Below are 27,019 nucleotides of genomic sequence, written 5' to 3'. Positions count from 1 at the left end.
ACAAGCCAATGTCAAATGGAGTCTTTCGGTAATAAACAGTATATGATTTCTTCTATCGATAAAGTAAAAAGGCAATCAAAACAATCTCTAAAAGATCTTACAAATTGTTTTTCACACACACCGTGCCAAACATTTCACTATGCCATTACCTATGTGTCTTGTGGCTGGATATGTGCCTTGGATGTACAGCTAGCACTCTCTTTGAATGGTACTGTCAGAACCCCTCCTCATCACCAGGTGGCGGTGTTCCACACAGCCACTTTGACCGGGCAGATCTTCAGCGGGCCAGGGTTGTTGCCATTGATGTTGGCCCCAGGGCAGAAGAAGAGGAACATCCTCTCAGTGAACAAATCATTGAAGGTGTAGATGGACGTCATGTTAACAGGGTTGGAGAAGGTCACCTCCCCAGAGTCGTAGTCCAGCTGCACCCTGACCCTCTTCAGCTCCCCTGTCAGTTTTAGAGGGGTGCGTGGCCGGGTCATGGCCATGTACTCACCCTCGCAGTGGGAGATCATCCACAAGCCGCCCTCAGGGTAGCCTGAGATCCGGCCCTTCCTGTTGATGGACTCCTTGACCACACCCAGCATCCAGTCGTCCTTGTCCCCCACCTCTACCTCCCAGGCGTGGCGGCCGGTGGTGAAGCCCTCAGAGCCTAGGACGAACACAAAGTGGTCAAAACGCTCTGGGTTGTCTGGGAGCACCTGCACATGACCGCTATTGGTCACACTGGTCAGGTCCTTGTTCAGAGAGAGCCAGGAGTATGCCATGTTAGGGTCCAGAGTTACAGGAGCTGGGAGATGGAGAAAAGGGCTTTATTGATGGGGGTGTACGAAGGAAACATTTAAATAAAATATTTACAAGTTGTGTATCTAGTAATAAATGAGTTATCGTACATCTATCAAAGTTAGTAGAAGTTAACTAGAACATTAGTTAATGCAGTTGTAGCTAACTAGCTACCCAACAAGCCAAAGACTGGAGCATAAACAGACTACTGTACTCTTGCTGTACGTACTGTACTCTACCAGCCCCACCATCTTCTCCCAGACCTTGTACTTGAGGGAGCTGACATGCTTCGCCACGTTGATCATAGCCCCTGAGATCTCCTCTGGACCCTTCAGAGGTATCACAGCTCTGCAACAATATAACAGCCAGTTAGTTCTAGTTGGAGTTTGGTACATTACATTATAAGGGTATTAGCTTCTCAAGTCAAAACACTTACCTCTTCTTTGTGTTTCTGTAGTTCTGAAATGGGAAAAATACAAATGTTTTGTAACTGTTTGTACTGTTAATACTGCTGGTTTATAAAAGTTCCTATTCTTCTTACCTGAGGAAAAAGAGCATCACTAGAGGCTATCTCATTATCAATAGCGATGATGGCATGAGAGAGGGTGAGGATGTCTGCGGTGATGCCCTCTGTCTTCTTCCTCACCAGATGTCTCTTCTGTTCTTCTTCCTCCTGTAGGATAGCTATCCTGGCTTCCTCCTGTAGGATAGCTATCCTGGCTTCCTCCTGTAGGATAGCTATCCTGGCTTCCTCCTGTAGGATAGCTATCCTGGCTTCCTCCTAGGATAGCTATCCTGGCTTCCTCCTGTAGGATAGCTATCCTGGCTTCCTCCTGTAGGATAGCTATCCTGGCTTCCTCCTGTAGGATAGCTATCCTGTCTTCCTCCTGTAGGATAGCTAAACTGGCTTCCACCTCATTCTGGAGGAACTGCCTGAGCTGCTCAAACTCCTCTCTGATGTGATTCTCTGTCTGCTGGGTCTGGCTCTGGACAAACAGGAGAAACGGGTCATAGGAGAGATAGAATCTTATATACAACTCTATAACAGTGGCACACAATGGCAGACATTTGTCAAAACGTTGTTTTGGTAGGCAAGCCATTGAGAACAAAGTATCTTATGACCTAGATATATCTGATTTCTGATTTGTGCGATAAATGCAATAAATTCTAAATAACTTTATTTTCCCTCAAGGGGAAATTGCTTGGTCGAACACCAGGCACTTGTATTTGAGCAAGCAGTACAAGGCACAACACATATTACTGCTTTGTCCACATGAGGTTAAGACCATATTTTCAAGGGTTTGTTTTTTCAAAGGCATTCCTCCAACTATTTACAGACTAACAGTGTGTGAGCTAAACATCAGTCAGTGTTGTGTTGGGATCTGCTGATGTCCCACAGTTTCGGACGCCCTGTTTGTTGATACCTTGATGTGCACAGTTGTGTCATCACACTCCTTCTTGGCTTCATAGAGGCCACGGAGGCTCTTCTTCAGAGGGATCAATTGTTGCTTCATTTCTTCCTGAAGGAGAGAGAGAGAGAGAGAGAGAGAGAGAGAGAGAGAGAGAGAGAGAGAGAGAGAGAGAGAGAGGGAGAGAGCGAGAGAGAGAGAGAGAGAGAGAGAGAGAGAGAGAGAGAGAGAGAGAGAGAGAGAGAGAGAGAGAGAGAGAGAGAGAGAGAGAGAGAGAGAGAAGGTTTTTAGAGAGACTGCTGTATAGTGTATAAGAGCGTCTGGAAGCTTAGCTCAAGAAAAGCTAGCCATGCTAAAGCTCATCTGAGGTCATGCATAGGCTGCTGTTCAGCCGTAATCAGGATATTTTGGTGATACTTTCTTAGTTCTCGATTCAGAATAAACTTTTATCTTGTTAACGTCTGTGTGCAGTTGCAGGTGGTACTCCAAAAACCAGAGAATATTCCGAAAAATCCACTTTTTGTAACGAGTGAGAAATGCCTCTTGCATGTGTATAGATCTTTGTCATCTACTTCTACACGTGGCCACGTTGTATAGAAACGACTAGCTCCTGCAAAGACTTTGGGAAATGCGAGATGTGCGGCAGCTAAAATGGCGAGGAACTTCCTCGCGCGGTGCAATAAGTGGATTTAATATTTTTCTGAATTTTCTCTGGTTTTTGGAGCACCACCTGCAACTGGACACAGACGTTTATGAGAGACAAGTTTATTCCGAATCTAGTGCTTTGCACTAGCATACAGTGTAACCGTGTATGGAAGCATTCACATATCACCTTACAATGTGTAGCTTTTTTTTGTTGGAAAGCCAACTAGCAGATACAGTATCAATGGCTCTGGATCTCTCTCTAAATGTCATTGTTGTGAAATGTGGCACATCAATGACAATCATGTTTCACAATAGTTATGTTTGATTGCTGACTGTACTGCTTCAAGTTTATACTGTTGCTAAAACAAGCTGGATTAAGAATACATTTTCAAGGTAGTATGGTCAATATTAAGTAGTATATCTGAATAAAAACATTGAAATTAAAAGATTATCTGACAGAATACAATATTTGCAACACCATAAAAGAGAGGGTTACACAACCATCCAAAAATGAATGATACGAGACAAGCCATTCTAACCTTGAGCTCCTGGGACCCCTCCTCTAGTGGGATCACATGGTGGCCCTGGTGCCTCTTAGATGTGTGACACACACAGCAGAGCACCTCGGCATCGTCCTGGCAAAACAGCTTCAGCACCTCCCCGTGTGTAGGGCACTTCGCCTCAGACTTCACTGGGACACCCCCTCTGTCCGGCCACCCACCCGCCTCGCCCTGGTTCCTCTGCTTCCTGAAGAAAGTTTTGGCCACGTTCTTCAGAGCCAGGCTCACCGTGGGCTCCGTCAGGGCACACTTCATGCGGCACACGGGACACTCGCGCCTCGCCTTCTTCTGGTTCAAGTTCTGCACTTGAGCACCACAGGGTCCCGGAAGATCTCGCAGCACACGGGGCAGGTTAGCTCGTCCTCCAGCATGGAGCCCGAGTGAGAGGACACGGCCCTGGGCCACAGAGCCATGTCCACCTTGGAGCTCTGTAAGAACGAGGGTTTCCCAGGCTGGGAGGAAGCCCGTGGGCGTTGCGCCATGACTGGCTCCTGGATCATAGCTAGAGACTACTGTGGTGTATTCCCTTTTCAGTGGAGGAAATATCTTTCAGTAGTGCTGTAGCATCTACTCTTTCCTGAGGAAAGTTCTCTGTCAGCTCTATCCCTCATCCAGGAACAGACACTGGACTGATAGCTAAGGGCACACAACATGGACATAGTAAATGAGGGACATGAGATCACATCCTATAGGTCACCTGGACTTGTAGAACAGGTCCTGCTCCGCCCCCCAAGGGAAAAGTGTCCTTAAAAGTCAAATCACCTCCCCCGGCGTCCTACCTACTCTACCTGCCCACAACAGGATTCTAAGAAACTAGTCCTTAGTTATTATGCCTAGCCCAACTGACCTCCCAGTCAGAGTCAGTCTGCCTGTTTCAGAGAAATGAGAGGTGGGAGTGTCATATGTGGGTAAAGCCTGGAGCAACATGTGCTGCAGTGGGAGTAGGGTTAGGAGGCCTCCGACTGGGCACTAACGGGTTGAATCAACTTTGTTCCAACCTAATTTGTCAGCGTATTGTGATGTGGAATCTACGTGGAGAATACATTGGATTTTTTTAAAGTCATCAACGTAAACTATTGTTTTGAGGGTGAAATTTCAACCACAGGATTATGTCATAATTGTAACACATTTTCAACATAGACAAATCTTCCCACTGGGCACAGACGTCAATTCAACGTCTATTCCACGTTGGTTCACTGTAATTTCATTGAAATTACATGGAAACAACGTTGATTCAACCAGTGTGTGCCCAGTGCGTTGTATAAAATATGTTGAAGTCAGATGCAGTGGCTGGGGGCGGTGCCCCACTTGTGATTGGTCCAAAAAAGTGAAAGATCTATATATATACTGTATATTGTTCAAAAAACATATATTTTATATATATATATAGTTTTTATATATATACACTACCGGTCAATAGTTTTAGAACACCTACTCATTCAAGGGTTTTTCTTTATTTTTACTATTTTCTACATTGTAGAATAATAGTGAAGACATCAAAACTATGAAAAAACACATATGGAATCATGTAGTAACCCAAAAAGTGTTAAACAAATCAAAATCTATTTTATATTTGAGATTCTTCAAATAGCCACCCTTTGCCTTGATGACAGCTTTGCTTACTCTTGGCATTTGAAGATGGACCTTCCTGGGTTGTTGAAATGAATGCCCAGACCTTCTGGGTCTGCTCTATCAGGTACTGGACAGATTACACTAAAGAGCAAATTGCAATGAATTTGTAATTAAATAACCTGAACCGGACATCCACATCCATCAACAGTCGAAGGACAGAGCAATACACTTGCTAGAACCTTCTTGCGGATCTGGTAGGACAATTGTTTTTAAATCTGTGCCAGTAGCGATTTTAGCATGGAAATCTTGGTGGGGCAAAAAAAAAATGTAGATGCATGCCAGCAAAGCCACTACACAACACAACACTAAACAATACATTAATTGCACTATAACGGTGACAAACGGTGCCCATAAACTGTTAGGGCCTACATAAAGCTATCCCAACAGCAGAGCTTTCTTTTCAGCACTATGGAGTGAATCCTCACCACCGCTACACCTGGCTATCAGCGGAGCCTTGTCTGGCAGCGAAACAGTTAATTCAGCCTCATTTACTGCCTTTTAAAAAACATAGCTGATATGGCTGACTTGCTTAAACAAATGTGGTTTCTACTGACAATTGAGATGTACAAACTATATCATAAGGAGACGATGAGCGTATAAGAGGCAATCCGTAATTTCGATTAAGACATTAATGAGCGAGCTAGGACGGATGTAGTCAATATAACTATTTGTTCAGCACTTTTGAAATGTACAGCGACATAATTCTGAACATGGGCCGTTCTTACAGTATTCTCCCTGTATACCAAGTCAGAACCGTAGGATAAATAAAGGGGGCATGTAAGCAGACAATGAAAGCTCTTACAATATTCAATGATTACATTTCTCTAAAACAGGCTATAGGCTACATGTGCACCACCAAGTCAGAACAGTAGGCTAAATTGAGGGGGAAAGGGACCAAATTATTAGGGTGAGGCACATGGGCTACTAACAGTTTACTACACAACATACAATTAGTATTACTTTCTTAGCTACAGTATTCATATCTCCCTGGCATATTACATAATTTATGCAGAACCATACACCTCATTTTTGGACTCACCTTGTTGTGCTCACTTGAACAGGAAGGTGGCGCGGCGGTCCTTCGTGGGCAAATTTTGTCATCAAAGTCTGGCATTCTCTGGATTTATGGTGCTTTCAAGACAACTGGGAACTCTGAAAAAAACAAGGTTGAATCATGATGTCAGTGATCTTCAGGTCGGAGCTCTAGAAAGACTTGGAATTCCGAGTTGGATGACCGTATTTTCCCAGTCGGAGTTTGTTTTTTTCAGAGTTCCCAGTTGTCTTGAACTCACTGATGTCTGAGATTTCCCAGTTCCGAGTTTCCAGTTGTTTTGAACACGGTAGAAGTCATGCTGGATTGACAGCATGGCCAATGTATTCAACCTTTTATGGCCCATGATGTTGAATGTTTATCCTTTTAAGCTTGGAAAAGAGACCCTTAAACCCAGACTTGGACTTACCACCTACTCCACTGAATAGCAGGTTAGTGATTGCTTTGCAACACTTGCAGTTAGCCACTGATTCCTTCCAAACTACTCATTGTTGAATTTGCGATTTCCAACTTGTTGTGTAATGTTTATGTCCAATGGCCGATGAGCACCTGATACGTTTTATCTATAATTCCTCATTCATAATTTATCTTCATATGACAAGGATTGAAAAGGATTTGCCAGTAGATTGTCGACTTGATTCATCATGATGACTGCTAGCTTGCTAGCTAAGATTTTGAAAGTATGATGTTGACATGATCAGTCCAATCAAAGCTACAGCAGATATGACGTGATTTGACATCATTTTATCTGTGGCCTTCTTGGATGGGCATTTCTAATGTAACTCTATGGCAGCACCGAAGGGGCTTGAATTTTAGAGCTCTTTTTAGAATACCCGCCTCCCTGGGTATTCAGCCAATCAGCGGCCGCCACTGGTCAGATCTTCAACGTTATATCCACTATCAAAAAAACAACAACTACAGGCTGGGCAGCACCTCCTACTGGCGAGTTGATCTACAGTTATTAATAATTTATATGTCGGATTCACATCTCCATCTCAATAAAGATCAGTTAAAGGATTGGACTAAATCAAATCAAACTTTAAATGCACTTTAAATAAAGTTATATTTGATTTAGTCCTATTCTTTAACTTTGATTCTTGGTTGAGATGGAAATGGGAATTTAACATATCAATTATACATTTGTATACAAACTGGAAGTTGTTGACAACCAAACACAATTCAATATCACTTTTGCAATACAGTAAATAGCCTATTAACTTGTCGACAAGTTAGCAAAATTATATGTTGGATTCAAGTCTCCAACTAAACCAAAAATAAAAGTTAAAGAATAGGATTAGCTAGTGGCTCAGACGAAACTATCTGGCATTGTCAACCAAACACAATTCAATAATATTTTTGTAATACAGTAAATAGCCTAAAATCTTACAAACTAATGTACAGTGGGGAAAAAAAGTATTTAGTCAGCCACCAATTGTGCATTTTCTCCCACTTAAAAAGATGAGAGAGGCCTGTAATTTTCATCATAGGTACACGTCAACTATGGCAGACAAATTCAGAAAAAAAATTCCATAAAAACACATTGTAGGATTTTTTATGAATTTATTTGCAAATTATGGTGGAAAATAAGTATTTGGTCACCTACAAACAAGCAAGATTTCTGGCTCTCACAGACCTGTAGCTTCTTCTTTAAGAGGCTCCTGTCCTCCACTCGTTACCTGTATTAATGGCACCTGTTTGAACTTGTTATCAGTATAAAAGACACCTGTCCACAACCTCAAACAGTCACACTCCAAACTCCACTATGGCCAAGACCAAAGAGCTGTCAAAGGACACCAGAAACAAAATTGTAGACCTGCACCAGGCTGGGAAGACTGAATCTGCAATAGGTAAGCTGCTTGGTTTGAAGAAATCAACTGTGGGAGCAATTATTAGGAAATGGAAGACATACAAGACCACTGATAATCTCCCTCGATCTGGGGCTCCACGCAAGATCTCACCCCGTGGGGTCAAAATGATCACAAGAACGGTGAGCAAAAATCCCAGAACCACACAGGGGGACCTAGTGAATGACATGCAGAGAGCTGGGACCAAAGTAACAAAGCCTACCATCAGTAACACACTACGCCGCCAGGGACTCAAATCCTGCAGTGCCAGACGTGTCCCCCTGCTTAAGCCAGTACATGTCCAGGCCCGTCTGAAGTTTGCTAGAGTGCATTTGGATGATCCAGAAGAGGATTGGGAGAATGTCATATGGTCAGATGAAACCAAAATAGAACTTTTTGGTAAAAACTCAACTCGTCGTGTTTGAAGGACAAAGAATGCCGAGTTGCATCCAAAGAACACCATACCTACTGTGAAGCATGGGGGTGGAAACATCATGCTTTGGGGCTGTTTTTCTGCAAAGGGACCAGGGCGACTGATCTGTGTAAAGGAAATAATGAATGGGGCCATGTATCGTGAGATTGTGAATGAAAACCTCCTTCCATCAGCAAGGGCATTGAAGATGAAACGTGGCTGGGTCTTTCGGCATGACAATGATCCCAAACACACCGCCCGGGCAACGAAGGAGTGGCTTCGTCAGAAGCATTTCAAGGTCCTGGAGTGGCCTAGCCAGTCTCCAGATCTCAACCCCATAGAAAATCTTTGGAGGGAGTTGAAAGTCTGTGTTGCCCAGCGACAGCCCCAAAACATCACTGCTCTAGAGGAGATCTGCATGGAGGAATGGGCCAAAATACCAGCAACAGTGAGTGAAAACCTTGTGAAGACTTACAGAAAACGTTTGACCTGTGTCATTGCCAACAAAGGGTATATAACAAAGTATTGAGAAACTTTTGTTATTGACCAAATACTTATTTTCCACCATAATTTGCAAATAAATTCATTAAAAATCCTACAATGTGATTTTCTGGATTTATTTTTTCTCATTTTGTCTGTCATAGTTGACGTGTACCTATGATGAAAATTACAGGCCTCTCTCATCTTTTTAAGTGGGAGAACATGCACAATTGGTGGCTGACTAAATACTTTTTTTCCCCACTGTAACAGTATTTATTCAACCTTGAAATTAGTAATACATCCATGGCCACATTTTGAGGTTAGCCTACTGTAACTATACAGTGCATTTGGAAAGTATTCAGACCTCTTGACTTTTTCCACATTTTGGTACGTTACAGCCTTATTCTAAAATGTATTAAATTGTTTATTTCTTCTTCATCAATCTACACACAATATCCCATAATGACAAAGCAAAAACAGTTTAGAATTTTTTACACATTTATAAAAAATAAACTGAAATATCATATTTACATAAGTATTCAGACCCTTTACTCAGTACTTTGCTGAAGCACCTTTGGCAGCGATTACAGCCTCGAGTCTTCTTGGGTATGAGTCTTCAAGCTTGGCACACCTGTATTTGGGGAGTTTCTCCCATTCTTTTCTGCAGATCCTCTCAAGCTCTGTCAGGTTGGATGGGGAGCGTCGCTGCACAGCTATTTTCAGGTCTCTTCAGAGATGTTCGATCGGGTTCAAGTCCGGGTTCTGGCTGGGCCACTCAAGGACATTCAGAGACTTGTCCACTCCTGCATTGTCTTGGCTGTGTGCTTAGGGTCGTTGTCCTGTTGGAAGGTGAACCTTGGCCCCAGTCTGTGCTCTGGAGCAGGTTTTCATCAAGGATCTCGCTGTACTTTGCTCTGTTCATCTTTCCCTCGGTCCTAACTAGTCTCCCAGTCCCTGCCACGGAAAAACATCCCCACAGCATGATGCTGCCACCACCATGCTTCACCGTAGGGATGGTGCCAGGTTTCCTCCAGACGTGACGCTTGGCATTCAGGCCAAAGAGTTCAATCTTGGTTTCATCAGACCAGAGAATATTGTTTCTCATGGTCTGAGAGTCCTTAGGTGCCTTTTAGCAAACTCCAAGCGGACTGTCATGTGCCTTTTACTGAGGAGTGGTTTCCGTCTGGCCACTCTACCATAAAGGCCTGATTGGTGGAGTGCTGCATAGATGGTTGTCCTTCTGGAAGGTGCTCCCATATCCACAGAGGAACTCTGGACCTCTGTCACAGTGACCATCGGGTTCTTGGTCACCTCACTGACCAAGGCCCTTCTCCCCCGATTGTTCAGTTTGGTCGGGCGGCCAGCTCTAGGAAGAGTCTTGGTGGTTCCAAACTTCTTCCATTTGAGAATGATGGAGGCCACTGTATTCTTGGGCACCTTCAATGCTGAAGAAATGTGTTGGTACCCTTCCCCAGATCTGTGCCTCGACACAATCCTGTCTTGAGCTCTATGGACAATTCCTTCGACCTCATGGCTTGGTTTTTGCTCTGACATGCACTGTCAGCTGTGGGACATTATATAGACAGGTGTGTGCCTTTCCAAATCATGTCCAATCAATTGAATTTACCACTGGTGGACTCCAATCAAGTTGGAGAAACATCTCAAGGATGATCAATGGAAACAGGATGCACCTGAGCTCAATTTCAAGTCTCATGGCAAAGGGTATGAATACTTATGTAAATAAGGTATATCTGTTTTTATTTTTAATAGATTTGCTAAAACATGTTTTCGCTTTGTCATTATGTGGTATTGTGTGTAGATTGAGGGGAAAAAAATATTTAATTCATTTTAGAATAAGGCTGTAACGTAACAAAATGTGGAAAAAGTCAAGGGGTCTGAATACTTTCCGAATGCACTGTAAATGTCTTCTTATTTAATCATAGAAAGCGTGCATGTTCAAGATAGCATGCAAAGGTCGTAGGTCTGTGGCGATTTTCACAATTGCTGTAATAATCTGCACAGAATCTTGAACAGCATGAATAACTTCATTGCGTTATGTACTTTTAATGTAATCTCAACTGCAATCCAGGTCATTTGGTTGTGCTTTTAGATGAAGCACAGTTATAACATATTAAATTGTATAAATACAAAATGGGACATTGTATTCCTATTTGAACTTTGTTGTCCCTTTAAATGGTTGAAAGTGCAGATAACACATTTAGATGACAACTAAACCAAAAATCTGACATTGTTTTTCCATTGGAATTTGGTTGCGCTTTTAGAAAGTTGAAAGCATAGTGATAACACATTGGGAATTCAACAAACTTCTGGCTGTCTTTGAGTGGGTGAATACATTTTTAAATCTCATTGATCAACATCTCAACCAAATATTACCCAAATATCCACGTTGAAATGACATGGTGTGTCCAGTGAGCTGTATGAAGTAAACATGGTTGTTTTGGGGATTCAGGCCGTTAAAGGTTTACCATGCCAAAAACGTATAGAACATGGGATGCTGAGCCAAGCATTTAGAAGAGGTTGTACATTTTCCGTCCCAGCACTAAGATTAGTATCAGTGCAATTACAAATTCAAGCTTAGACGGGACTATCAAACATTGATACGCCATATCAAATTCCCATTGTGTATTGCATTACCAAACTGTCCTACTATTGAGGGCTGAAGTGAGTGATTTGCTGCATGTATTTTTTGAGGTGAGAACAGGACCTGAGTGCACACACACCCACATAAACACACCCTCATAAACACCCCCCCACTCCCATTACATACACACAGCACTCCAGGGGGTGATGGGTTTGTCTCTCTAAGAAGAACATGTTTCCATTAGCAGGTGAACGCCAACTCAGCCAGCCTGTGCAAAATATCAGCTGACTACGACCTGGCGTTGTCATTTTCTTGCCCCACTAAGGAAAATGACAAATATATTTTAAAAAATTTAGATTTTGCACTTTTTTCTGCTAAACAATCTGACATAATATAGTAATATGAATTACATCTAGGGAAAACATTTCCTGTTGAAGAGTCAAAGGCAACATTTATGTATTCAACTAAGAGGGAGAGACATGGAAGACATCTTATTTCATAATCGTTGTCATTATTATTGCCATTATAAATCAGACATAATAGAAAGCCATTCCAAAACAATGTGTCCTCAGTGTTACAGTGCCTATTATCAGTATTTTATGACAGTAACCATTTATATATACTTCAACAGCATTGAAAGACAGAAAAACTACCAAACCATTTACTACAAAAATATGTTGTTCATACACAGATATTGCAAGACTATGGAAAAGATAACACCAAAAAGTTATGAAAATAAATATTTTCTATGTTGAGTAGTTATTTTCTATATCTTGGAACTTTGACCCATATTGCATGTTTTTTTATTTTATTCATCTATAAAGAAGTCATTAAAAGCCTAGATGACTTTGCAGAAAGTAGTTTGGTTTGATAATGACATCATTCTGTTCCTATGGTAGTGTCCAGGTTCTTTCCTAAATTAACAGTCTTGGACCTGGTCCTTCATTTCATTGCAGAATTGCATAATGGTGCATTTTTCTTTCATTACTTGACCGGTCCATGACTTATGTGCATAACGATTTGGCTCCTTCATGTTGAGACTGTCTGGTCCCTCAAGAATGCAGTTTATTGGAAATGCCAACGCTTTTGGCATGGATATCAGTATTCATTTTTACCAGCAAGTCAATTAAAACAGAGGAAATTCCTCATCAGAAACAACTCTACTTTTCATTTAAAACACATACTTCACAACACTCCCTTAATAAATCCTGCAAAAACATCTATTGAAAAGAAAGTAAAGGCTTGCACAGTCCACCAATAAGTACATTTTTTTTTTTTTTACAAGTACTTGTAGTATTCATGTAATACCGTAATATAACACTGCTTTTCTTAATACTGGAGTTTCCCTTACGTCTGGCAAAGGGGACCATTTAAGTACTAACCAATCAGACCATCTTTGTTTACTTGCAGCACATTACAGTCAGTTAAGTGCAGCTCGTTTCTATAGTTTATTCACTTCAGAAAAACTGTTAGTGATTGTAGTTTGAACCATAGAAAAAGCTGCAGAAAGTTCTGTAGTGATAGCCTATGTATTGTAAACCTTCAGCAGCCAAAACCCTCCTTCACTAGTGACACTCCCAACGGCACATAAAACCTAAAGAACTCACAGAGAGGAGACAAAAACTAATAGCACATGCTAATAAGACTGTTTTCTGACCATGTGATTTGACCAGAACATTCTGGGCCCGAGCATCTCAATACGCCTCTCCCTGAACAATACTGCACAGAACACAAATACTGTAGTCCAGTGCTATGTAGTGAGTGACCGCTCCAGTGAAGTACAATGCACTTTTCTTATATTTTTTTACAGCGCAGTGCAACACAGTGCAAAAAAATCTGTTTTTTTAACTCAAACATCAAAGGTAGGTGTATGTAAGCCGTGGTCCCTCATTTCTCCCACTTGTTCTCGGGATTGTTCCTAGGAGGACTAGTGGAACAAAGACATGGGGGTCAACATGTGACGTGTTCCAGGTCAGGAGGTGTGTCCACAACCACAAGACCCGGAAGAAAATTGAAAAGCACTTGCTGTTTGAACACAATAACCTCCATGTGTTGCATTAAATAGTCTGAGTCTGATGAGAGCCTGATCGCCACAGAGCTAGTGATCAGAGTCCTCTATCCTCTCCCATACACTGTCTCTATCCTCCCAAAGAATCTCTCCCAAAAGTCTCCCAACAAGAGTAGTAAACTCCACGTTAAAAAAAGTACACTGAAAACAATAAGTAAATCATATGATGGTAGTGTGGTGTTTCCTAGTAGTTCTGTTTGTTGCGGGTTGGTGCCTTAGCGTTCAAAACCACACACAGGTTGTTCCACTGCTCCCTCCGGTTACAGCCGGCCGACCTTGGCGTCCCCGATGGCACCCCAGACGTCAAACACAAATTCGTCCGGGAAGGCAAAGTCACCGAGAGTCTCGTCCAACGCCTCGGCAAACTCATCTGGGTTCTTTTTGTCCTTCCCCAGCTCCACCATTGTAGCAGCTGACAGTGAGGGAGAGGGGTAAGACGGGGGTCAACCACAGCACAACAAAGTAATAGTAAGTTAAATAGTTAACCAAATAGCTACCCAGACTATCTGCATTGACGCTTTTTGCACTAACTTTGACTCATCACATACATTTATTATCTGTCACTTTATTCCTCGTTAAATGCACATATCTACCTCAATTACCTCGTACCATGCACATCGACTCAGTACTGGTACCCCGTGTATATTGACAAGTTATCGTTACTCATTGTGTATCTATTATTACGTGTTTTACTTTTCTATTATTTCTCAATTTCTTTCTCTCTGCATTGTTGGGAAGGGCCCATAAGTAAGCATTTCACTGTTAGTCTACACCTGTTGTTTACGAAGCATGTGATTTTAAGTGGCAAAACACAAGTCAACACTTTGGTAACAGGAGCTGCATGTGTGAATCACATTCACACGTATGCACACACTGTCTCCCTTACCCAGCTCACTGTCTCTGATGCCCATGTAACTCTCCAGGAGGTCATCCACTTTCTCTATGGCCTTCTCCTCAAATGCAGAGGGCTGACAAACAAATACCACAAACATAGTCATGACCTGAAAACATGTTTACCTTATTAACGGTAATAGAAGAACCAACACACACACACACACTCACCAGCTCCTCCACAGTGGCTGGGCCTTTGGAGCGTAAACGCAGGGTGCCCTTCCCTGTCCCCAGCTGGGTTCCTGAGCCAGCCCGGGCCCCTCCTGACCTCTGGCCGATCATGTCTACAGGTAAGGGAGACAACACAACATGTCAAAGGAGCATCAGGGTCCTAACCTCCTAATTCTATATCTAGCTAGTCAAGGATAATATAAGAGCAATTAGTAAAAGGCATTACAAAGTTTGATAACTGCTTACTCATTCCTAAATATAATCTGTCACACCATAATATAATTCACAATTATTTTGTTGGCACACACAATCTCTCTCTCTCTCACACACACACACACACACACACACACACACACACACACACATACACAAACCCACCGAAGGCTTTCAAGGGCTCCACCATCTTGAGAACAAAGTCCTTCCCCTTGGGCAGCTCCTTGAGCATCTTGGCCACCTCGTAGTGTCGACAGCCAATGAGACTGTGGCCGTTGATGGACTCAATCATGTCTCCCACGTTGATGACCTGGATCTGATGGACCACGCTACCCTCCCTTATTCTCTGGAAGGGACAGGATGAGACAAAGTAAAAATAGGACAGAGACTAATCCACAATTACACACAATCAGCCAATTTGGCGCTGGGCAACATAAACAAACAACTCTATAATGTGCATAGGCAACTAACTAATATCTTATATTCAATCTACTGTACATTCCACACTGTCGCTGCAACTGAGGCTCTGTGTTTCAAACGCTCCCATTTTGTTCTATTTTTAGTCCTCTGTGTGTGATGCTGATGCATTTCCTGCCACTGCCAGCCCTATTCAGAGGTGACAGACAGACAACTCATTTCCTAGCCAGTAATCTTGCCCACCTTGATGAAGGCGTAGCCAGCTCCATTATCAGTGATGGTCAACCCCAGGGCATCCTCCCCCTTGAACACCTCCACCTCCTTCCTCTGGCCTTTGATATGGGCGAAGATGAAGTCCTCCAGCCCAATCTGACCCCCCAGTAACTTGTCCATGTCCACCTTGTGAGAGTTCAGAGTGCAGAACATCACCTGAAGAGGTAGAAAGTGAGTCAGTAAAGGGATAAACTGAAGAAACTCTCTCACACACATCACACATCTGAAACACACAAGTCAGTCGCCATATTGTTCACCTCTGGTGGTGCGATCCCAAAGGCCTCTCCGATCTTGGTGTAGAGCTCTCGCACGTTGCTGAAGCCCTCGATGCGTCCCGTAGGGCTACCGTGCGCTAGCTGGGTGTGGAAGATCAAGCGAGGTCTCAGGCTGGTGGGTGGGGGTGGCAGACCCTCCTGGGTGGTACCCTCCCCGAGCCCCACACCTCCTCCATCCAGACCGTCCATTCCTGGGACGTTAAGGCCCGCTCGGATCGGCTCAGCTTCCTCGTTCTCCACTAGTGGAGATGCCTTCTTCCTTCTACCCAATCCAAGAGGCATTTTTATCCTTCTGGCTGTCTGTCTGTGGAAGTGAACAGATGCTGCTTTGGTAGGTAGCCAAAGGTCCTGTCCTGCACAGGACTCTCTCAACAGTTCTTCCACCTGCTTTAATGCCAGAGTGTTTCCAGCCCAACCACAGTGATGATTAACCACTGAACCCCAGCTGTCTCTTGATAGTGGTCGTTGTAGCTAGCTACTGCTGTTGTTGGGACAAACTTGTTTCCAGCAACTTCAAGTGTATGGCAACTACACATTCAGAGTGCATCTGTGAACAGATTGTGACAGGTTAGTTAAACATACTACCATACTACCAAACCCCATAGATAGTGCATCACATCACAATACACTGGAAGATAGCTTTAAAAAACGAGTGCCAAAACGCCCATGAGCTAACTAGCCAGCTAGCTCACCCTTAAAACACTTCAGCCTACTTGTCTTGCCATCAAGTTACATGGCATTAGATAAGATGATAAACATCTAAAATTGAATCAGAGATTGACACGCCAATTTTAAAACAACAGATTGTCAACTAGGTAGCTAACTTGTTAACTAGGTAGCTTGTTGGCTAACACAATATTAGCTGCTAGCTAGCTGAGAATGAAGGAACATGGCAGTCAAGGCAAGCATCTTACCAGAGCTTTAGTAGCTAGCTAGCTAACGCGAGGTGATTGATTCAATCCATACGTGGAATGGAACATCAAAACACTAGGCTACTTCTTCATCCAAAGATTGTGAAAGTAAAGTTAGATCGCCTTTGAATCGCTAGTCTTGTGAGATACGCTAGTAACAAGCTAATGAGGAATGAGAGGAAAGGATGATCTGATGGTATGTATCTTGTTCAGCAGGGGTGTTTTCACTAGATAGCACAGCTACAAAGTCAGAATTGGCTATGTCGTAAAAAATAAAAATAAAAAAATGTACTTTTTGGTCTTCATTTTTGGTTGGGGTTAGGCATAAGGTTAGCACTGTGGTTAAGGTTAGGTTTAAAATCAGATTTTAAGAAGAGCAATAGTAGAAACAGGCGGGGTTTATTACTTTGCAGCTGTGGTAACTAGTGACGACCCCAGGGGTGGGACTTCAGCGCTGTACAATGGCTTCCTCCACAATAGGATTCCTCTCCTCATCTCAAGCTCTTTGATGCCCCCTACTGTGAAGCACGTTTTTTCAACCCTCTGTCCTAGGAATTCCAATAATCCTCCTGGTTTGCATGAATAATTCAGCTACACTGTCTGTAATGTATTTCTAAGCAGTGGTGTAAAGTACTTAAGTAAAAAATACTTTAAATTACTACTTAAGTCGTTTTTTGGGGTATCTGTACTTTACTATTGATATTTTTTGACTACTTTTACTTTTACTCCACTACATTTTGGGGGGTATCAGTACTTTACTATTGATATTTTTTGACTACTTTTACTTTTACTCCACTACATTTTTTGGGGTATCAGTACTTTACTATTGATATTTTTTGACTACTTTTACTTTTACTCCACTATATTCCTAAAGAAAATAATGTACTTTTTACTCTATACATTTTCCCTGACACCCAAAAGTACTTGTTACATTTTGAATGCTTAACAAGACAGGCAAATTGTCAAATTCACGCACTTATCAAGAGAACATCCCTGCTCATCCCTACTGCTTCTGATTTGGCGGACTCACTATACACAAATGCTTCATTTGTAAATGATGTCTGTGTTGGAGTGTGCCCCTGACTAACCATAAATTAAAATATATATATATAAAAAAAATTGTGCCATCTGGTTTACCTAATATAAGGAATTTGAAATTATTTATTTTACTTTTGATAAAGTATATTTTTTAAATTACATTTACTTTTGATCCTTAAGTATATTTAAAATCAAATACTTTTAGACTTTTACTCTAGTAGTATTTTACTGGGTGACTTTCACTTTTACTTACATTTACATTTTAGTCATTTAGCAGACGCTCTTATCCAGAGCGACTTACAGTTAGTGAGTGCATACATTATTTTATTTATCATACTGGCCCCCCGTGGGAATCGAACCCACAACCCTGGTATTGCAAACGCCATGCTCTATCAACTGAGCTACATCCCTGCCGGCCATTCCCTCCCCTACCCTGGACGACGCTGGGCCAATTGTGCGCCGCCCATGAGTCTCCCGGTCGCGGCCGGCTGCGACAGAGCGTGGATTCGAACCAGGATCTCTAGTGGCACAGTTAGCACTGCGATGCAGTGCCTTAGACCACTGCGCCACTCAGGAGTTTAGTCATTGTCTATTAAAGGTATCTGTACTTTTACTCAAGTATGGCAATTGGGTACTTTTTCCACCACTGTTTCTAAGTAATGCTCAGACAGGCTTTTACAAAAATTGCTCCGCTTTTGATTCTAACATGTAACAGATTCAGTTCCCATATGTCTCTCACTCACTTTAACCCCTGGATGTGGATGTGTGTTGTGCAGAAGATTCGACAATCTGCTCCGGGTTGAACAAAATGCACTCTGTTACAATGGTGCTGTGACCCTAATCAAGTTAGCTAGTCCCTAGTTGGCTAAAATGGTGCATGTGTAAAATGGTGCAAATAATTGTGTTATGTAGAAAGTAGCTGGTTCGTGCCCCATGTGGGGCAGAACTAAATCCACTCGATTACTTAAAGTTTGACATGGGCCTAAATAAGACAGAACTACAACAGTTTGTACAATTTTATTTTTATATTTACAAGTTTGCCAGTCTTTGAAACAACTAAAATACCACAAAATGCTAAGGGGACCTCATTTGTTCAAAGCATAGGACAAATATTTAAAATAAAATGTTCAGTTTCATACAAATTAAAAGCAGAGTGCTAAGACCTATTTGTCAAATATAAATCTTGGTGCCTAATAATAATAATAATAATAATAATAACATCTGTGCAAATTTAATATAAACAATTTAAACAATAGGTAAAAACAAAATGTTTAAACTTTTCCATCAAAAGGAAAACATTTGCAAATAAAGCAAATATTTAACAAAAAAGTTAAACCGAGATTACACGTCTCTACATTCATGTTAAACCACATGTTTATCTGTCAAAATTAAATCAAATGTTTATCTGTCAAAATTAAATAAAATAAGAGTGGAACTCCACTTGGAGTGGAATGATAAAAGGGAAAGTGTTGACTGATAATTATTCCAACAACCTCAATGACAATCATACCAGGGGTGTATTCATTACATCTCGCAACAGAAACCGTTTAGCGTTTAAGAACCAAACAGAAACGGGGAGTGACCTACCTGAATTTGTCCAATAGAAACTATTTTTCGTTACAAAACGTTTTCCGTTTGGCGTAAACGTTTGTTGCAAAGCTTTTTGTTACAGATTAAACGTTTTGCTACGGAATCAGCGTAATGAATGCACCCCAGGTTAAAATATGTATTTCAAGTACTTGAAAATGTAATATTGTTCAAATAATTCAGACATATTTTAATTGTACAACTGACTCACTACTTGTTTTTGGAATGATTTTCTTATTTACCACAGATGCTTAGGCTTGCGTTACCTAAAACAATGCACATCAAAATCAGTTCACTACATAGGCAGGCCAATTCTGATATTTTTTCCAATGATTGGTGTTTTGACCAATCACATCAGATCTTTTCGCAGCAGAGCTGATCTGATTGGTCAAAACGCAATTTAGTGAAAAAAAAATGCTCAGAATTGGGCTGCCTGTCTAAACACAGCCAAATTAGACCAGTCATTGTTTGCTCTGATATAGCAGTGTGTAAGATGTATAGGATGACAAAATAAAAAGGATGATGATCTTAACAGAAATGGTTTGCATAGAGCTTTCAGAAGTAGTAGTACCTATTAGTATCACAGCTTTAACAGAGTTAAAGAGAGAATTTAAACAGCTAAAATGAACTGCCGTTTTTGAACAGCTTATAAAAAGAGTCACTGCAGAGTAAACACACATACAAGTTTCACTGGAGAATGGGCATACAAGTTCATCATACTTACAACAATAGTGATCCTCAAGTTAAATGTAAGGGGTCCTAGAGGTCAAAACATATCACACTTTCTTATAGTATTTCACAATAAGATGGTGCACGTTTGTCTACACACACACAACACAAACGAGGTCAATCTCGCATGCGTGACATGACATTTTCGTGACATTTGGCACAAAATAGATAACACGCTCTTGATTACCTGAAATCTATACAACTGGAGAAGCTACACTACATGGCCAAAAGTATGAACATCTCATTCCAAAATCATGGGCATTAATATGGAGTTGGTCCCTCCCTTTACTGCTATAACAGCCTCCACTCTTCTGGGAAGGCTTTCCACTAGATGTTGGAACATTGGAAGTAAGTCCCTGCAGCATTCAGCCACAAGAACATTAGTAAGGTCAGGCACTGACGTCAGGCAATTAGGCCTGGCTCGCAGTCGGCGTTCCAATTCATCCCAAAGGTGTTCGATGGGGTTGAGGTCAGGGCTCTGTGCAGGCCAGTCAAGTTCTTCCACACCAATCTCGACAAACCATTTCTGTATGGACCTCGCTTTGTGCACGGGGGCATTGTCATTCTGAAACAGGAAAGGGCCTTCCCCAAACTGTTGCTACAAAGTTGGAAGCACAGAATCGTCTAGTGTGTCATTGTATGTTGTAGTGTTAAGATTTCGCTTCACTGGAACTAAGGGGCCTAGCCCGAACCATGAAAAACAGCCCCAGACCATTATTCCTCCTCTACCAAACTTTACAGTTGGCACTATGCATTCGGGCATGTAGCGTTCTCCTGGCATCCACCAAACACAGATTGTCCGTCGGACTGCCAGATGGTGAAGCGTGATTCATCACGCCAGAGAACGCGTTTCCACTGCTCCAGAGTCCAATGGGTGCGAGCTTTACACCAATTCAGCCAACGCATGGCATTGCGCATGGTAATCTTAGGCTTGTGTGCAGCTTCTTGACCATGGAAACCCATTTCATGAAGCTCTTGACAAACAGTTATTGTGCTGACGTTGCTTCCAGAGGCAGTTTGGAACTCGGTAGTGAGTGTTGCAACCGAGGACAGACGATTTTTACATACTACGCGCTGCAGCACTCTGCAAGCTTGTGTGGCCTACCACTTTGTGGCTGAGCCGTTGTTGCTCCTAGACATTTCCACTTCACAATAACAGTACTTACAGTTGACTATGGCAGCTCTAGCAGTACAGAAATCTGACCAACTGAATTGTTGGAAAGGTGGCATCCTATGACGGTGCCACGTTGAAAGTCACTGAGCTCTTCGGTATGGGCCATTCTACTGCCAATGTTTGTCTATGAGGTTTGCATGGCTGTGTGCTCGATTTTATACACCTGTCAGCAACGAGTGTGGCTGATATGTCCGAATCCACTCATTTGAAGGGTTGTCCACATACTTTTGGCCATGTAGTGTATCAAGTCTGTGTAATCTGTAGGGAGTTGCCTGGAGTGAATTCCCAAAAATGTTCATTCACACCTTTATCTCTGGGTTAGTTTGAACATGATTTGCAAGTTGTGCTCAAGAAACCCAAGTTTTGCCCCTCCCATTTAAACTGAAATAATTTCCTGAATTCTATTTGCTCTAAAGTTCCCCAACATAACTCAGTTTCAGAATCTCTCGCATACCTCACTGCAAAATAATACCGGTGACACCAAATATATATGCATTGTATTTATAAGTATATCTACATTCAGGTGTGTATCACTGCTCCTGAGAGATATAGTTGATAAGTTGCCTGGAACAAATATTCTGGAAGCACTATCAAAACAGCTGGATACCACACAAATTCCACGTCAGTGCTGTTTGCCACAGGCATCTTCAACTCTACCTATCCCGCTGACCTTATAACAACCAGCTCCAGTCATCTCTACAGGGCCAGACCAACCCCTGCCCTATGCTCGAACACAACCTATTATCCAATGTCTAGCACTGGGTCCCCCAGAAGTTTCTTTATTTTCCCTTCCAATGCGAAATGTAATACTGTCAATAGGACATGTAAGTAATAAAATCGAAATGTTGTAATAATATTAACAGGAAAAAATGATGAACCAAACAGAACAGCTAACATCAGAGAACAGAGACCAACATGTTACTCTGTCAATATCTCATGGTGGTTAAATATATAACTGAATTATAATTTGGATCAAAGGTTGAATCAAAATAAATGGGTATAATTCCCAAACAACTAGTCTGTCCTGGGCCTAGGGTAAGGACAACTGTAATGGAGGAAGACAACTGGCTGTCTTAGTGTTTGTTAGGTGGCTTTAAAAAGCCACTCAGTCATTCAAGGAGGAAGAATCTGAGTCAGTGCATCGCGGGCACTCTGCCCCAACTTCTCAGGGAATTTCACTACAAACTCCAGCACCATGTCCCCCCTCTTCTCTGGGCACTTGGACAGGGGTAGTCCCTCTCCCACGATACGCTTCTTCATCCCAGGTTTGACCACGTCTCTGGATGTCACAGTCACAGTCCTGCCGTCCAGAGTGGGAGCGCTGACCGTGCATCCACACAGTGCCTGATGGGAGAGAGACATATAGATAGTCACAATTAGGTGTTATATTTTAAGTTAAAGAGTACAAGGCCTGGGAGTTGGGCTGGGCGGTATATCGAATTAATTTGAATTTATGTTTTAGCGCGATGTTCCAAATGCCTGTATCGTACAATTTTTTCGTTTTTATAAGCGTTTATGTGCGCTTGTTCTCATGACGTTGTCTTTTCGGTCTTGTCTCCTTTGTGCCTTCTGTGCTGTGTGCACCTCCCCACTCACACACACACACACCAAGCCCCTCCCCCTGCCACTCACAATAACATTAACATTTACATTTGTCATTTAGCAGACGCTCTTATCCAGAGCGACTTACAAAGATGAAAGATCACTTCTTCCTCTGACAACAAGCTGTTTCAACTCGCTATTTGCATTTGAGGTTCGGTCCAACAGAATCGGTGATATGGACACCGAAACACATTGAAACATTATTTTACTGTAGAGGAGAACTTAACCTTTCTAACGATACCCTTTTTATGTCTCAACTCCCAAAGTTTGCGCAGAGCAGACCCTATTAAAAACATGATTGTGGAAAATGTAAGCTCAGTTTGCTGCTTGCGGTACGTACCTCTAGCAGCATTTTAGCCACAGACTGTGCTAGCTGTCTAGTCTGTGTTGTATAAATGTGCAATGAGCATAATAAGACACATTAAGGAATACGGTATGAAAGTGGTACTTCCTGTTGTCTCGTTTTGTAGGCTAAGAACGGGCTTCAAATTTGCATCGTCAAATTCATGAAAATGCAGTCATATAAGATATATATTAAAATGTAAGTGTTTCCAAATTGAAATTAATTTACCATATGCCAGTTTAACGTATTTGACGGCCAAGAAATAGCACAAAGCCGATGTGCTTTTTCATTAGAACTACAACTCCCACCAGCTGTATATGTCTCCCTTTCGACACCTTGCCGGTCTACAAACAAACTAATCATTTTCAAAAAGTAGGCCTACTGGCTAGCCAAACGGCCTGTAACTAACAGGTTTTTACTGTCCTGCGAGTCCTCAACTTGAGCAGGCATGCTAACAAGGCTGCAGGAGTTATAGTTCAAATTAGACTTTTCTAACTTTCGGGCGATGTGTCTTACTTCTTGAGTGTAATAAAAGGCATTGAGTATGAGCAAATCAATACACGAATACATAATTATATATATTGTAAAAACGGCTAGCTGGAGCCATCTGAGCGGTCGGTTATGAATGCCCTCACCCGCTAGCACGTAATGTCGAAAATAATTGGTTCTGACTCACTACAGGCTGTCCGGCAAGAACAGCACGGATGCTTCTTAGTCCAGGACTTTTATCATCTTCACCACCACACACTATAGTATTCACACTCACACACAGAAATCTTCAGTTGACACAGGATGGACTTGTGGTTTTCTTGGATGAATTGTACCCACAATCTTCCTAAAATAAACACACATAACTTGGTCGGCAGCCAAACTTGCGTCTTCATCTGCCGACAACGATAGCCACTCTGACCTGGAGTGGGAAGGGGTCAGAGTCCAAATGTGCATTCGGGCACTCTAATTGGTGTAAACCATGAGGCAGTGACAGACAGCTGAGAAGGGGAGAAATCACCCTGACGGGATTGTGGGGAGTCAGGTGCACAGACATGGCCTTTTTTTACACACACACACACACGACCTTGTTTTCATACATTTGATTATACAAGCTTGAAACCCTTTCAAAAACACTGTACAGGGCTTGCAATAGGAGATAGTAAGTAGTAGTACTTTCATACCGTATTGGCAACTCGTTCTCATTCTGAGAAATAAGCATCTTCTTATCCATGTAGGTAGGCCACAAAGTGGACAGGCTTGCATTTTGTTCAAACAGTAGGAGACAGGAGGGTGTGTTCATAACAGTTAAACTGTTCTAACTTGTTAGCAAGCAAACAGATCCAAGATGGCTAGACTTTAAATATAAAGATTAGCCAACTAGTGGATGTGCATTGTGCATGGTTCTGGTTAACCTTTTTACAAAAATGACATTTTCATAGATAGACTTAAAAGCCTGATCAGTGATTATTGCAAAAAAGCAGGTTAACCTATTTTGATAAAATATCATAATTAGTGGGTTGTGGAAGGCTTACATTTAGCCTAGGTATAATTTTACAAGCCATGAATTCATTAGATTATTTCGCACTGTTTGAAATGCAGTATATTGAACTTTAAACTGTGCAACAAAGCTTGGAGAAAAATATATTAGAAAAGTTAGAAAACAAATGTTTTGGCTATATCGCTCAACCCTACCTGAGAGCAGCAGAGAAATATCATTACTATCATTACAGAGAATACAATTGAAAGAGTTTAGTGGGTTACGTTTATGACTGACAATGTTTAAGAAATCACAAAGCACTCACATCTCTGAGGGACACTCTAGCAGGGTAGATGATATCGGAGCCATCCCGGCGGAACACAGGATGGGGTTTGTCTTTGACCACAAACACCACGTCAGCAGGAATGTTAGTGGGCGTCTCGTCTCCCTCCCTGGGGAAGGTGATCTTGGTCCCTTCCTTCCAGCCTCGCTTGATGTCCACTGTCAGGATCTTGTCCTCGCTGCGCATGCTGCAGCCGTCCGGGTTCAGTCGCTTACGGGAGATCTTCATCTTCTTGGTGCAGCCGGAGAACACCTCCTCCAGGCTCACCTTCAGCTCGTGCACCACCGGAGAATCTTTCTTCTTCTCCCGGCCCCCATGGGGACCCCCTGGCCGAGATTTGAAGGACCTCTGGTGTTGGTGGAACCCTCCCATTCCACCCGGCATGCCCCCCATCCCTCCCATACCGAATGCGGCAAAGGGGTCGTCAGTGTCCATGTCATCATCCCCGTTGCGTGCGAAGAACTGGTCGAATGGGCTGCGGCCGCCAAAGAACTCGGTAAACATGGCGTGAGGATCTCCATGGAAGGTGTAGTTGTAGTTGTTGGGGCCGTTGGGACCACCACCCCCGCCGGCTGTGGGCCCCTTTAGGCCTGGTAAGAGTGAACACAAGAACAAACATCAAAATTGTTATTTTAGAACAAGAACAAACATCAAATTTTATTTTAAATCACTTTCTGATTCACTTATTCACAACATTTTACATTTTAGTCATTTAGCAGACGCTCTTATCCAGAGCGAGTTACAGTTAGTGAGTGCATAAATTTTTTCACAACACACTTAACACTTCCAGACATACCATCTCTCTAAATAAATCATGCTAAAAGCTAATGATTAAGCATGCTACATTTCCATCTGTGTCTTCAGGGGTCACTGACAGAAGTGTTTCTAAAAAGGTGTTCTGCAATGTGTCACCGACCATGAGCGACGTGACAGGAGGAAGGAATTAACGTTGTGACGTGAACAAACTAGCCCCACTGACAGTTTCAACTCATAACAAGTAGGAAAGTTCCAGCAAGTTCTCGAGAGAACTGTAGCGCCTCTGACGCTCAGTCGCGTCCAAGATAATAACCACACTAGTTTATAGGGCTACAATCAAAGAAAAACACAAACAGTAACATTTAAACAATAACGTTAGTTACAATCGTCCAAAACAAGGGCCACGGCTGATACAGCTAGTAATGTTACATAGCTGGCAAACCGGACAACGTCGATTGCGCAAACAGGTTGGGTTACAATGCACGACATGGAACCAAAAGTTGATGCGTTACCTTCTTCTCCATATCGGTCATATATATCCTTTTTCTTTGCGTCGCTGAGGACATCATAGGCTTCAGCGATCTCTTTGAATTTATCCTCAGCTCCAGTGGACTTGTTTTTATCGGGGTGATATCGTAGGGCCTGCTTTCGATACGCCTTCTTTATCTCGTCCTCAGAGGCGCCTTTCTGTATACCCAACACTTTATAATAGTCTTTACCCATTACAAGTATCCTCAAGTAACGCTTGATATTCAAAAAACCATCGTCAATTCACCAGTTAATCTTTTATCAGAATAAGGCTGTCAACCAGTAGCTAGCTAGCTACTTAGCCAGAGTTGACAGCTGCAAGTGCAGCCTACAAATCCGACCCTCCACGATTTTTTTACCTATCAAACTATGGAGTTGCATAAATATATCTCACTCTCTGCTGAATAAACCTATTTATGAGGCGAAATATCGTGGCTACTCAAAATACGCTTTTCACCATGTCGCTAGCTAGCCACCATGCAAGAAACTTCCAGAACTCGCCTAGTGGTGCTGATACTGCTGTGACTGAAATCTCCGCCCTTTGCTACGTCATGCTTTCAAAATGGTCTGTGCTTTCAGAATCCTTGGGACGTCCCTATGAAGTTGAAATGGTTAAGGTTAGGGTAGGCTCGTCGAGAACCAGGCGTGACAACTGGTTAGGGTTTATGGTAGGGACGTCCCAAGGATCCCGAAAAGCGCTGACCCTGTCCAAATCTAGACGAACTACGTCCCCACCACTTCTCTGCAGCAGTTGCTTGCACAGATAAAACTGGTTAAATTGCATGTTCAAGGATCGGCAACTGGCGGCCCAACA

The 27,019-nt window shown here is 42.3% G+C and overlaps 2 protein-coding genes and 1 pseudogene across 3 annotated transcripts; all 3 read right to left on the bottom strand.

Annotated features, from left to right (window-relative positions):
* Positions 1-230: 230 nt before the first annotated feature.
* On the bottom strand, positions 231-3,879 carry LOC311103515 (E3 ubiquitin-protein ligase TRIM35-like; annotated as a pseudogene). Its single transcript has 7 exons — positions 3,377-3,879; positions 2,208-2,303; positions 1,698-1,769; positions 1,325-1,483; positions 1,220-1,242; positions 1,013-1,131; positions 231-790 (listed from the first exon to the last, which is right to left on the bottom strand). The product of its transcript is annotated as an E3 ubiquitin-protein ligase TRIM35-like (transcript).
* Positions 3,880-11,915: 8,036 nt separating this feature from the next.
* On the bottom strand, positions 11,916-16,857 carry gipc1 (GIPC PDZ domain containing family, member 1). The gene is made up of 7 exons (XM_084146142.1): positions 16,641-16,857; positions 15,709-16,273; positions 15,422-15,607; positions 14,927-15,107; positions 14,549-14,661; positions 14,373-14,454; positions 11,916-13,898 (listed from the first exon to the last, which is right to left on the bottom strand). Exons 2-7 carry the CDS (start codon positions 16,006-16,008, stop codon positions 13,747-13,749), a joined length of 1,014 nt encoding a protein of 337 aa, XP_084002268.1. The 5' UTR covers positions 16,009-16,273; positions 16,641-16,857; the 3' UTR covers positions 11,916-13,746.
* Positions 16,858-21,651: 4,794 nt separating this feature from the next.
* LOC311104043 (dnaJ homolog subfamily B member 1-like) lies at positions 21,652-26,732 on the bottom strand. Its single transcript, XM_084145695.1, has 3 exons — positions 26,190-26,732; positions 24,904-25,511; positions 21,652-22,509 (listed from the first exon to the last, which is right to left on the bottom strand). The coding sequence occupies exons 1-3, from the start codon at positions 26,398-26,400 to the stop codon at positions 22,279-22,281; spliced, it is 1,050 nt and encodes a 349-aa protein (XP_084001821.1). The 5' UTR covers positions 26,401-26,732; the 3' UTR covers positions 21,652-22,278.
* Positions 26,733-27,019: the final 287 nt, after the last annotated feature.

The sequence above is a fragment of the Coregonus lavaretus genome, assembly GCF_964263955.1.
Source record: "Coregonus lavaretus genome assembly, chromosome: 28".
Lineage (NCBI taxonomy): Eukaryota > Metazoa > Chordata > Actinopteri > Salmoniformes > Salmonidae > Coregonus > Coregonus lavaretus.
The sequence above is the reverse complement of the archived record's forward strand: the minus strand, read 5'-3'. Positions and strand labels throughout refer to the sequence as shown.

Coding starts and splice junctions, on each gene's coding strand:
- LOC311104043 (XM_084145695.1), bottom strand. CDS start 26,400: ATGGGTAAAGACTATTATAAAGTGTTGGGTATACAGAAAGGCGCCTCT. Junction 25,512..26,189: donor TGACCGATATGGAGAAGAAG/GTAACGCATCAA, acceptor CACTCTTACCAG/GCCTAAAGGGGCCCACAGCC. Junction 22,510..24,903: donor CTAGAGTGTCCCTCAGAGAT/GTGAGTGCTTTG, acceptor CTCTCCCATCAG/GCACTGTGTGGATGCACGGT.
- gipc1 (XM_084146142.1), bottom strand. CDS start 16,008: ATGCCTCTTGGATTGGGTAGAAGGAAGAAGGCATCTCCACTAGTGGAG. Junction 15,608..15,708: donor TTGGGATCGCACCACCAGAG/GTGAACAATATG, acceptor CTACCTCTTCAG/GTGATGTTCTGCACTCTGAA. Junction 13,899..14,372: donor CATCAGAGACAGTGAGCTGG/GTAAGGGAGACA, acceptor CCTCACTGTCAG/CTGCTACAATGGTGGAGCTG.